The sequence below is a fragment of the Propithecus coquereli genome, unplaced genomic scaffold (assembly GCF_000956105.1).
Source record: "Propithecus coquereli isolate 6110/MARCELLA unplaced genomic scaffold, Pcoq_1.0 Scaffold38, whole genome shotgun sequence".
In the NCBI taxonomy this organism is placed as follows: domain Eukaryota; kingdom Metazoa; phylum Chordata; class Mammalia; order Primates; family Indriidae; genus Propithecus; species Propithecus coquereli.
The window spans coordinates 1,942,654-1,956,123 of NW_012149507.1; the positions used below are offsets into that span (position 1 = coordinate 1,942,654).

General features: G+C 39.9%; 1 protein-coding gene across 2 annotated transcripts in view; it reads left to right on the forward strand.

Moving 5' to 3' along the window:
• ZBTB14 (zinc finger and BTB domain containing 14) overlaps window positions 1–6,766 on the forward strand; it is a 7,829-nt gene extending 1,063 nt beyond the window's left edge. Inside the window, exons 2-4 of one of the 2 annotated variants that reach the window (XM_012652105.1) lie at window positions 1,087–1,116; window positions 2,434–2,517; window positions 3,591–6,766. In XM_012652105.1, coding sequence (XP_012507559.1) covers window positions 2,515–2,517; window positions 3,591–4,937 — 1,350 coding nt within the window. In that variant the 5' untranslated portion in view covers window positions 1,087–1,116; window positions 2,434–2,514 and the 3' untranslated portion in view covers window positions 4,938–6,766. The remainder of the gene's footprint in view (window positions 1–1,086; window positions 1,117–2,433; window positions 2,518–3,590) is intronic. The other variant, XM_012652106.1, reaches the window with a different exon arrangement.
• Window positions 6,767–13,470: the final 6,704 nt, after the last annotated feature.

Below are 13,470 nucleotides of genomic sequence, written 5' to 3' on the forward strand. Positions count from 1 at the left end.
CCTCCCTCCCCTGCTCCGAGCCGCGGCCCTCCTCAGCCTGCGCCCGACGTCTGGTTATGAAAGGGACAGTGGCCCTTTCACCACCCGGCTCCGAGGCTGGAGCTTTTGTTTGGGAAGCGATGCAAACGGCCTTATCCATTCTCCACCTCCTGAGCGAAAAGAAGTGAGAGCGAGGGCTCGACACGCCGTGAAGGCTCGTTGGGTCTTGCGCTTGGTTCACTGCTTCCTCTGGATTCCAAAGTTGCGAGGTTGCAACAGGGAAGTGGTGCAGCCGCCATTGTCGGGCTGCTCCGGGGTAGGGGAGGTGGCTGCAGCCGCTTATGTAAGTTTGGCTTTGCAGGGAGCTCCCTGCACTGGAACGGGGGCTCAGCGCGCCAGCGGTTTGGAGAGCAGTTAGGAAGGGGCAGCTTTATTATGGAGGTGCAGTCGGAGCTGTGTCTTTTCCTACACCTACCTACACAGATACTGGCGGCAACGGCTGTCTTCCAGTTTGACTCACCTGAACTTAGCAATTGGAACACCTCAATGTGGGAAACAATGGGCTGATGGAGACACTGTCTCCTTTCTGGTCCTCAGAGATATATATTGAGAGATGGGTAGTCAAATGCACGCTGGCCAAAAATGAAAAGAAAAAAGCACACTGATATGTTGCCATGGCTCCTGTAAGGCCACTCCTCTCTCTGGTCCCAAGCACTTTTATCCCACAAGCCCCAGGGCGGGTTTCTAACCGCGGAAGGAAGTATCAGGGTAGGAAGGTTTTGCCTGGGCTGCCTTCTCTCTGGAGGTGACTACGGGGTGCATGTAGGGAACAGGAAGGCAGAGACACTAGAATGATCAAGTCAGAAGCATCCTTAGGAATAATTTTGCCCACCCCTGACACTGTGCAGATGAGAAAACCGTCTATTCCCTGTTGTGTTCACTTTTTTGTAGGGGGAGCTTTTTATGATTTCAGTGTTGGTCTCTATGTTGGAGTCTTGCACCACAGTTTTTGCATAAGACTGTATCACAGCCCAGTCCTTGGCTCCTACCACACCAGCTTATTGGTGTGGTCACTGTTCAGTAGAGGAAACTTTTTATGTTTTTCAGGATATTGGTGTGCAGGATGGAGTTCCTTGGGTAAGAGTTAAAATTCACAAAAAAGCTAAAATTAATTGATCTTCCATGTAGGAATAGATGTAAAAACACCTGGTTTTCTCAAATTCAGTCTTTATTTATTTATTCATTCATTTATTTATTTTTAGAGACAGGGTCAGCCAGGTTGAAGTGCAGTGGTGCAGTCATATCTCACTGTAATCTCAACCTCCTGGGCTCAAGTGATCCTCCCCGAGTAACTGGGACTACATGTGTGGGCCATCGTGCCCTGCTAATTCTTTAATTTTTTAAATTTTGGGGGGAGACAGGATGTCACTATGTTGCCCAGGCTGATCTCGAACTCCTGGCTTCAAGCGATCCTCCCTCCTCAGTCTCCCTCCTCAAAGTGCTGGGCTTGCAGACAAGAGCCACCGTGCCCAGCCTCAAATGCAGACTGTAAAGGCAAATGTGTGCTACCTCACACAAGTGCAGAAAGAAAAAAGCAAACACTGTTTCCTCTCTTCCCATGTTAACTGTTGGATATGTGTACTTCTGTAGCTTTATTTATAAATATATAAACTTCTGTATGTCTGTTTGAGTGTAGAGAAAAATGTAGAGGGCTACATACCCAGCAGGAAATGGGGGTACAGGACACAGTGCACTTACTGGCTTTTCTGTGTTACCCTCAGCATCTGTACGCATATGGACCTGGGCTTTGTTTGTGAGGAGAAATCCCCTAGTGTTTCTCCAACACCTCCTTTCCATTCCCAGTGCACAACCCTTTCATGCCCACGTGTAACCGCCCTTACCTGTTCCAGCCCACGTCTGTTAAGAACTGGGCTTGATGTTGCCAGCTGCCTGCCTTTCTGCTCCCAACCTGAAAATGGGTAGATGCACAGGAGACAGAACAAGAAAGGAAAGTTTATTTTTAAAAATCAATTGTTAGGCCGGGCGCGGTGGCTCACGCCTGCAATCCTAGCACTCTGGGAGGCCGAGGCGGGCGGATTGTTTGAGCTCAGGAGTTCGAGACCAGCCTGAGCAAGAGTGACACCCCGTCTCTACTAAAAATAGAAAGAAATTAATCGGACAACTAAAAATATATAGAAAAAATTAGCCGGGCATGGTGGCGCATGCCTGTAGTCCCAGCTACTCGGGAGGCTGAGGCAGAACAATTGCTTGAGCCCAGGAGTTTGAGGTTGCTGTGAGCTAGGATGACGCCACGGCACTCACTCTAGCCCGGGCAGCAGAGTGAGAGTTTGTCTCAAAAAAAAAAAAAAAAAAAATCAATTGTTGAAAACATTCTTGGTTCGGGTTTTGGAATAGAGCAAGATCCTACCTCATCGTTTGTCCTTTTTCCTGCAGGTCTGGCGTGCTTTTGATCAGAGTTTCTCTGATCTGAAGATTTTCACGTTTAAGGCATTAAGATAATAGCCTGAGTTGTTCATGGTAACTATAACTTTGGATATTAAACCTTGAAATGATTAGGCATTTGCATATATATATTCTCATTATGCATTAATACTTCTGTTTCTCTGGGGAAATTATGTATTTTCCTCAGGATTATACTTTGTTAAATAAAACTAAAACAATGTTTTTTAAAAGAAAACGTATAGAACACATTATTTTAAGAAGACCAATTCTTTAACATGGTGACAGAGGTCTTTCATGCCAGTTCCTAATTTCTTTTGCTTGTGTTTGCAGCATTTATCAAGTACATCCAATGTTAATAACACTTTTGGCTGCATGGTATCCAGGGGAACTAAGCCACTCATCACTGTCTTCCCAAATGTCATCTGATTCACTTACGGTCAGATTAAACCTTGCCCCTCATTCAGAAGTGGCCCAAAACTGCTATGGAAAAATTAGAAAACAACACTGAATGGAGTATTTTGGCAATCTTGTCCCTCTCTAGTTCTGCAGTAGTGATTTGTCTCTTCTGTCAAGGAAGTATAGCTCTGAGCACAGTTAGTTATTTTACTGAATCCTCCATTCATGGAGTTAGAGTAGATGCAACATACAGGTCTAGAGGCTCCTTGCCTCAAACCTATTTTTTAAACCTTGAGGTTGAGTTACCTCTGGTTGTCGGAAGCATGGGTTTTAGAACTAGGTTGTCTGCATTTGAGTCCCAGCTCTCCCTAAACAGCTGTAGAATATTAGGCAGGTTTCTAATTTTGTCTATAGAATGGGGACAGTGATATGTACCTCATAAGGTTATTAGAACATTAAATTAAACATGTAAAGCACATAGAACAATGCCAGTCATGTATTATATGCTCAGTAAAAGTTGCTATTATTATTAGGCAAATACTTAGTAAACTAAAAATAAATAGAAGTAACAATGTTGAAATCTCTAAGTTGGGATGAGTCTCTTCTGCTCATATTTATGGATCACCCTTACATTGACTTTCTGAAGTCATTTCCAGACATTGATCAGAAAATGACAATCTGGCTTTGTTCTCTGTATGGAAAAGTACTATTCAGAATTACTAAACTTTGTTTTTTTAAAAAATTTTTTGTAGGAGTTTTTCATCAGTATGTCTGAAACCATTAAATACAATGACGATGATCATAAAACTCTGTTTCTGAAAACACTAAATGAACAACGCCTAGAAGGAGAATTTTGTGATATTGCTATCGTGGTTGAAGATGTGAAATTCAGAGCACACAGATGTGTTCTTGCCGCCTGCAGCACCTACTTTAAAAAGCTTTTCAAGAAGCTTGAGGTTGATAGTTCTTCAGTAATAGAAATAGATTTTCTTCGTTCTGATATATTTGAAGAGGTCCTGAACTACATGTACACAGCAAAGATTTCTGTGAAAAAAGAAGATGTTAACTTAATGATGTCATCGGGTCAGATTCTTGGTATCCGCTTTTTGGATAAACTCTGTTCTCAGAAGCGTGATGTATCTAGTCCCGATGAAAATAACGGTCAGTCAAAAAGTAAGTATTGCCTCAAAATAAATCGCCCCATTGGAGATGCTACTGACACTCAGGATGACGATGTGGAAGAAATCGGGGATCAGGATGACAGTCCTTCTGATGACACGGTAGAAGGCACACCCCCGAGTCAGGAGGACGGGAAGTCGCCCACAACGACACTCAGGGTTCAGGAGGCGATTCTGAAAGAGCTGGGGAGCGAGGAAGTTCGGAAAGTCAATTGCTACGGCCAGGAAGTAGAATCCATGGAGACCCCGGAATCAAAAGATTTGGGGTCACAGACCCCTCAAGCCTTAACATTTAATGATGGGATGAGTGAGGTGAAAGATGAACAGACACCAGGCTGGACCACAGCTGCCAGTGACATGAAGTTTGAGTATTTGCTTTATGGTCACCATCGGGAGCAGATTGCCTGCCAGGCGTGTGGTAAGACATTTTCTGACGAAGGCAGACTGAGGAAGCATGAGAAACTCCACACGGCAGACAGGCCATTTGTCTGTGAGATGTGTACGAAAGGTTTCACCACACAGGCCCACCTGAAAGAACACCTAAAAATCCACACGGGGTATAAGCCCTACAGTTGCGAGGTGTGTGGAAAATCATTTATCCGCGCCCCAGACTTAAAGAAGCACGAGCGAGTTCACAGTAATGAAAGACCGTTCGCGTGCCACATGTGTGACAAAGCCTTCAAACACAAGTCCCACCTCAAGGATCACGAAAGAAGACACAGAGGGGAAAAGCCTTTTGTGTGTGGCTCCTGCACCAAGGCCTTTGCCAAGGCATCGGATCTGAAAAGGCACGAGAACAATATGCACAGCGAGAGGAAGCAAGTTACCCCCAGCGCCATCCAGAGCGAAACGGAACAGTTGCAGGCCGCAGCGATGGCGGCGGAAGCCGAGCAGCAGCTGGAAACAATCGCCTGCAGCTAGAGGTGATGGGACAGGAACGCTGTGCCTGGACTCGCAGTGATCGTGGTGAATGAACGGCAGTTCCTCTATTTTTGTGGAAGTGTGTGGAGCATTGTACTCGTTGGACTGAAGGCAGTGCTTGGTTAGGTATTTTTAAAACTTTTCGAGGAAATAATGTTCCTAAGTTCTGACCAAACAGTTTCGCCGTCCTGTCTGGTGTCTAGTATTCGTGTTGCCAGGAAACTCCCCACCCCTCTTTTTTTATGATTTTAATTTGAGAACTCCTGTGTCCAGTTTAGAAGTGAGAGACTTCCATTTTAAATTCCTCTACACTCGCTGGTGAGTGCACTGCACAGAGTGAGAATTAAGTAAATCGATTTCCTAATCATCACAATTCTATGTGACTTATGGTCAAAACAGCAGTTTTAATAACTTAAAGTACTTCAGATAGACGCAGAAAATACTGATGGGTGGTTGACCAAGAACACTGCGCAAATATGAAAACAAGTTCTGGAAATGCAGAATGGTATTAGATTTATATTTGGTTTGTTAATTTTATATGACTGTTTTTCACTGTTTTTTTTTTTTTTGTGGACAAATAATGGTTACTTTGCTGAAGGGTTTCTTCATCCACTTTGATTGCCCTTTACCTTCCCCCAAAGCTGTAGTCATACGTACTGAAGGCTGAGCAAAGCTACCCGAGTGATGTTGGTCTTGGGGCTGAGTTCTCAGGATCCTCTTAGGCACGGCCACTCTGCACCAGCTGGGATCTGTGGAGTGAACCAGCGGTGAGAGGAGTAGAAAAGGCTCTCAGAGACAAGGTTTTACGTGTGCAGCTATTCCAAGATTACTAGATTAAAGTCATTCTTAATTGATTTTGGAATTGGATTTTTATTTAGGATCAAAATTAGGGCAAGAACAGATATTTCTTCAAATTCATTTGTGTAACTTAACAGAATGTCATCACGCTTTGGGGCTCTCTGCAGCACATGATTTATCCATAAAGGAGATTCAATATGCTTACTTAATAAATTTGAAATCTTTTAAGTGTGTAAATAGTAGTGTTGGTCTTACGTATTTCAAGTAAAAGCAGACAGCTGTACTTTTTTTGCACATTGGATTAAAATAGCTTCCATCAGCAACAAACATCAGACTGTTTTTAACAAATATTAAAGATTGTCAGACCAAATGTTTGTTTCAAAGTATATTTCCTCACTGGTTACCATTTTAAATAGAAGTTGATTGCCTTTTCAAAGCCGTAAATCAGAATTACAAACTCTGTTCCAGTTTTGGTGTACTAAATGTTCTTTTAACCATTTCTTTAGGAGTACATTGAAATGCCAACAATAGTTTGAATTACATTCTGTAATAAAGTATTAGTCAATTATTTTAGAATATGTAGAATTGTAGAAAACATCAACTTTTTAAAATTCATTTTTGGTTGCTAGGATTTTTAAAAAAATATTAAAGTCATTTCATTTCATAGCTTGTTGCATTAACACCTGTAATTACTATTGTGGGAGAAATTTTATTTTTAAAATTGGTGTATATGTTATGCCCAAGATTGTAGGATGAAGACAGTACCTTTTTAAAAAATTTATTTATTGGTAAAATGTTTAATTTAGCTTAAAATTAATTTAATTTCTTTTCTTGAAAGTTTTTTATTCTGTACTAAAAGTAGTCCTGTCACTGTGTTTTTATGCTTTTAGTAGATGGGGAACTGATTGCTGTTCCTGGGCTGTTTTAACCAAAGCAAAGGAAAAATAATTTAACATCTTGTTGATGGCCGCTTCAACAACCCTTAGTTTGGTCCTTCATTTTTGTATATAAAAGAAAATATACTTCTTTCATTCCTGTTTTCATTTTTTCATAGCAAGCTTCCATATATCCAGGTTTCTACCAAAATGTATTTCCTATACTATCTTCTGGCTTTACTGGGTTACAAGTTAAACGTGTGGTATCAACCCCCATTGAAACCCCATAGCCCCCAAAAAGATGGCTTAATTTTCAGCACCTTATTTGTATTATGCAAATATTTATCATTTGGCCTGTTTTGCAGGGGAAATATATTTGTGTTATTTCTACCACCGGTACTGGGTTTGTACGTGCATTAGGGTGTATGTTTTCTTGGTATATTTTTGGTGGCAGCAACGTGGTAATATTGCCGCTCTCCTGTTTGCTGGGTGCTGGTCAGTAACACTGCCTCTCCACACCCAGCTGGCTGTAGTGGTTCCTGGGCTAGTGAAGCCATCGTGTTAGATTGTTCACGGGTACCTCCAGCAAGACAGGGAGTTAATTCTGAAATGTGGTTACGTGGTTACTCTGAGTCAGCAATGTAAGAGGAAAGGAAAAGTCTAAATGTCGATATTGCTACCTTTTCATTATTTACAAATCACTTTTTTCTGTTTGTACAAAGAATGTCCACACACTTGATGCATTGTATTAGCACTGGTTGAATAAGGGAATTTTAGGAAGTCTAAATTTAAGGTAATTTGTCTACTATTAACTTGATCATTAGTTTAGAATTGTTAGAAAGTACAGAAGTTGCCATCAAGTGAGCTTGGTATGAACAAATTCCTATCTTGTTAGAAAAAAAAAAAATTGAGATGGGAAAAATGATGCAAATTTATGTAGTTTCCAATTTAATGGGTTATTTTGTGTAGTTATCTGTAAGTTGGTCATGTGGACTGGAATTCACTCTCCTGTAGTAATGCTGCGGGTGCTCATTAGTTCCCAGAGTAGGCCTAAAAGCCCACTGTGTGTGCGTAGCCGGACCAGTATAGTAAGGGTTGCGCTGTAGAGATCTGAATCCTAGGAGGAGTCAACTGTGGCTTCCAGGAAAGAGAATCGAGAGTGCTCACTTTGCTCTCTGAAGTCTGTCTCCGTTTTTGCATACCCCGTTGTAACTGCAAACTCTCTCCTTTGGAACTATTCAAAGTAAGGTCAATCCCGCATCTACGGGAGAGCTCTTCAGATGTGTACAGACAATGTGTTGCCGACTCAAGGTGTAGAGCATAGAGCATCAGATGCGAGGCACTGGGCTGGGTCCTGGGGAAACAAAGGCAGAAGAGGTTTGACCCCTGGCTAGCAGATGGAGTGTGCCCCTTCTCAGTCTCAGGCATTCTTGTTAAAAACAAGAGTGGTATTTCCTCATCATCTGTTATCTGTGATTCCTTAAAGGTTGCCGTACTGATCTATCTCATCTTAGGGGCCCTGAATGTAATTTTTCTTGGGTTGTGACAGATTTCAGCAGTTGAGCGTATTCATGATGTTTTCAAGAGATATTCTCAATTACCAATATTCATGTAACTATTTTCAGTATAATGAGGACATGTAGTTTCGTGGAAAGACTTTTCAAGTCAAACTTGGATTTGGGTTTTGGTTCTGCTTCTCAATTAATGTGTGAATTCAGACACATTATTAACTCCCCTGAGCCTATTTCATAATTTCTAAAATAGAGGGATTTCTGCCTCATGGTCTGCTGTGTGGATTACTGTGTTAACCGGTATAGACCATTCAGCCCAGCGCCCACTGCTTTTTAGGTGCACTGTAAATGTTGCCTTCTTCCTAAGGGGCATTCTCAGTGGAGCAGACAGAAGCAAAATGGAAGTTCTCTTTTGCCTTCATCATCTGTCTTTTCTACAGTCATTGGCCCTGAGCTATATTAGACCTCACGAAGCCTTCTTAACTGAAAATACTACAGAAGCTGTGTTTATCTTGGCATTCTGTAAGCTTCAACCCATTTGCAGCTTTGGTCTTACAAACTTATGTATTTGTCTTACAGTTTTCTTTGGTCTTGTGCTCTCCCATCATTTGTACGTTTTAAAGTAAGTAGGTCATTGTAGTGTAATCAAGTGTAAACGCTGGCCTCTGTGCAGGGCTCCCTGCTCTTTGGGAACATCTGTGATGGCAGAAACAGAATTGCAATTTTGAAAGCTGGCTTTTGAGTCTCATACATGAAATCTCGCATTTAAAAATATTTTTATATTATGCTTTTCTAAAATTAGGTGTATTTCAGGCTGCACCCAACTGTTCCCTTACTAGTCTGTGTAAATTCCAGAATGATCTGTCGCATTCCCCACAAAGGGCCTTAAGACTACTACCCAAGAATTCTCATTTTCTTTTTAGTTCCAGAATAATGGTTTACTAACTCACTTTGCTCTTTGTGGGATATTTCTGTTAATCTTACACAAAAGTGCTTTCTGTAGAGTAAGATTAAGATGCATTAGTTGACAAATACTGAAAGCCTGTATGTGCCAGGCATTGGACTAGGTGCTGGAATGCAGCAGTGAGCAAGACCAGTACCATTCCTGCACTCCTGGAGCTTATTGTCTGGGGTGCAATGCTTCCCTTTCCAAGTTTTATAAAGTTTTGCAAATATTTATAAATAATGATCACAAATGTACAAAATGCTTTTTGAGAAACTGCTGTGGTATGTATTTTAATTGAGTTCATGGAACATACTTTAGAAAATAAGGGTTTTTAATAAATTGTCATAATTTAGTAGTACCAATATAAGCATTCCTAGATGACTTTTGTGAATGTATACTGAGAAAATATATCTATTAAATATTACCATTTCCATAGAATGATTCTTAATCTTCCTCATTGATACTGAATTTGAGAAAAGAAATGGTAGTAGGAGACTAAGGTATATTTCTTTAAAATAGTGAATGCTGGCATCAAGAAAGACACTGATGCAAATAAAATTAAAAGAGTAAAGAACGACAACCTGGGCTTCCAGCAGCTTTGGGCAAGGATCTTACTAACCCAGAAGGTTTTAAGGGAGGAGGCACCAAGAGCAAATAGAGTTGCCCAGCAGTGGCTGTGAGTCAGCAGGTGCTCCCTGAGCACCCACCGGCCGTTAAGGATGACGATCTGGATAGGGTAGAATGGCAAGTGAGCTAATGGAAATCTGAAAAGAAAAGATACTTCTCTTATAGATCACCTAAGGCTGCTTGTCATTTTCATGGAGTTCTGAGAAAGCACTCGATGCTACTAGACCTACCTGAAATGTAATCGTTTTCTGTTTTCATTTGGAGGGCAGAAGCCTATGGGTGATTCTTAGAGGTCATTGCTTTTTTTTTCTTTTTTTTCTTTTCTTTTTCACTTTGAACCTCAGTCACTGGAAGGATAGTCAAGAGGATCAGGATTTTAATAATAAAACCTCGTATTAGGTTAAATTTTTACCAGGTATCAGACACTGTACACACAATCTGTATGTTTTGCAACAATTCTAAGGTACTCATTACTGAAGATGACAAGAAAGAAGTTAAAAGAAGTTGAAAGAAGTTAAAAATCCTGCCCAATGTGAAGTCTTCATCAGAGCCACGACAGAAGAGGTCCATCTGCCTCCAGAGCCTGTGCCCTTAGTCACCATGTTGTTGGTCTCACACTAGAAAACATGTGACTGTGGCCCCGCACTTGTCCCTGCTGATTTCAGTCTGCTGTTTTCGCAGGGTGCTGGAGGGGAGAGAGGCATTTATGCAAACAGCTGCCCCTAAGTCTCTGCTCTAAATTGGTCCCTATATTTTGACTTCTCTCATTCAAGGGGCTGAACCTACACCAACATTGTTTTACTTTGCTTCAGGTCTAGAGGCTGCCCTCAGATAGTATGGAAAACTGCAGGTAGAATGCATGGGTGATTGCAGTGTAACTCAAAGCTACCGGTCAGCTTTCCTCACGTGTTTCATTATACAGTGAGCCAGGGAAAACAGAAGACCAGTGGACATCGAGTTTGGGGCCAAAGTAACTGTATTTGTGAAAACGTTCGTCTACATTAGGAGCTCTCCACCCATACTCCCCTTCTCACCTCCCCTCTCACTCTGGAAGGTGTTAAAACACTTGGATTCGTGTTCTGCCTCTATCACTTTCAAGCTGTGTCACCATCTTAGGCTGGTTGCATGATCTTTCTTAATTTTTGTCAAAATGCAAATGTTGATTCTCTGCCCAATGTACACCACTCTCGCTTATTATTCCAAAAGATAAACTTTTCTTCCGTAAGTAATAAATAAGAAATTTAGCTTCAAAATAGAATTGATTTAAGATATTACTGACTTCAACAGGATGACAGATGGTTAGAAATTTTACCTTTGGGGAACTTAACGTTTTATTCTTAGGCTGTTTACATTTAACTAAACGAAAGGTATGTGTATGAGTGCTACTTCTAAATCCGGTAATGTTTTGACCATTCTGTTGTTTCAGTAATCTTCCAACCAATACAAAACAGGAAATGTTAACCAAACTGGAAGGTTACTGGTCAGTTGGCATTATCATAAACAAGATTATATTTAATAGTCTTGATACCCTGTAATAAAATGTGGGGTTGAGAAAAGAGATGAAAAACAATAGAGGTGAATTAATTTTAAGTGCTGTATAATTATTATTTTCCCAAACTTCTTTGAGTTGTGAGATCATAATTTTCTTTTTAAAAAAGTGATAATAATGCACAGAAAACAATTTTAACTTTGGTGATAGGACGGAACTGGACCGTATGCTAATTAATATAGTCTATGACATCTGCAGAGAGCTGTACAGTTTACATAATTAGTATTATGAGAGAGGTACTAATATACTCATTTTACAGACAAGAAATAAAAAGGCTCAGACCTATGGTTTCTCATTCTGGTAGTTATTTGAATTACAAGCAGCCTGAAATAAAATTCTTAAGTATATATAGAATCTATTTAGTTTATAGAAAGCTTTTGTCTCTTTAAAACATTAGTATAAAAGATTAAGATTTGAAAGATTGTATTTAAAACTCCCAAGTTCCTAAGTTTGTTGTTTTTTCTTTTTATCATATATGCCTATCTACTAGCTATCTTCCAGTGTCCATAGCAACTGAATTTTTAGCTGGGCATTGCACTTCTGACTCTAAAATCTCTAACACTAGTTATTATTTTTTCCCACTGCAAAACTTTGAAAATATTTGTTATCAGTGGCAAAATCCAGTATAGTGGTTTAGAGTATGGGCTCTGGAATCAGACTGCTTGGGAGTGAATTCTGGGTCTACCACTAACTGAATGGCCTTGGTCAAGTTATTGAACTTTTCTAGATTTCCGTTTCCTCATCTGCAAAATGGAATAATAATAATGCGAGAATTAAGCAAGATAATCTATGGAAAGTTCTCACACATGACAAACAGTATAATTTTATTGTTATTTACTATCAAAGAAAAGATGAGACGTGGATTTCAGTCTCCACTCAGCTTTTAACTTGCTATGTGAACCTTGAGCAACTGATTTGAGACATTTCCTGAGACATTTCCTCGTTTTAATCCACTTTTAATGTAATTACTAGAAGTTTTCCTGCTTTCTAACTCCAAAGGTTCGTATTCCTTAATACCTATGAGAGGTTATAGCAGAGGGGTATTTAGAGGCTGGTCATTATCTCTCAAGTTTTTTCTGCAGTTCAAAAATGAAGGGAATGTGGATGATTCCATGCAAACTGTCACAACTCCTAGCAAAATATTAATAATTCAAACCGCACTCGATGTAATCCAAGTAAATCTAGGATTTCCTGCTGCTATTTTTAAGGGCCTTTTCAGCCTTTGAAGATGCATCCAAAAGAAGTGTAAATCTTACTCTTAAAAGTACTGAAAAATAACGTACATCTTTACTAAGGTTTTCTTGAGTTAGTGTCAATAAAGAAGTAGATCACACAGCAGCACTTGTTAAAATTTTTTTATATTTCTCCCATTTCTTTTAGCGGCTTCTTCTCATTTCATCTTTTCCTTTCTCTTAGCCCAACTCTAAAAAGTCATCTCACTCTCCCACACAAATACTGTCCCAAATATTTCCACTTCCTCCTTACTCAACCTTTTCCTCTACCAACCTTTTGCACATAAAGCAATTGTATCTGTTGTCAGAGTCTGCTATTTGCTCTTTACCCCTTTTTGGAATTAATTAAAGCCTGACTGCTTGTAGAGCAAGTAGGAGGGATGTGGTATTACACATAGTTACATAAATTTATTTTTAAATATATCACATTAACAGTGCTCTGGTCTTACTATGTACCACTCTCCCTCCACAAGCCCTTTCCCGCCAAAAAATTATTACTGCCTTATGCTTTACACTGTTATTGTAGGCCAAATCCCATTACATCAAAATAATATCCTGTTTGCTTTTAAATAGGATAATCTGCCTTGCAGATATGTAGAGGAACCCTTTGGAAAAGCACTAAGTGGGATAGATTTATAATCTTTACCTGGAATAAAATAATTATAGTTCCTAGGAATTGGAGAGTAGATCCTTAAGTGGGCGAGACTAAAACTTCTTCAATTTCAACTATTTTTAGCTGCTAAATTTGGTATTTTCCTGTACTTTAAATGCTTATATTGCTTTTTCTTGATTTTTCAGATTTGACATAAATCTTTTGACTTCTTCCTACGAAGATCTTTTCCTTCCTCACATCTTGTACATATGCACATTTGTGTTCTTCTTGTGTTCTTAATACAGTTACTCTGTAATTTTGTCAAATCAAACTTCATTGTTTATATTATTGTGATTATGTAAATGCTATTGCAGCTGAGCCACCTAGCATACTATGATATATT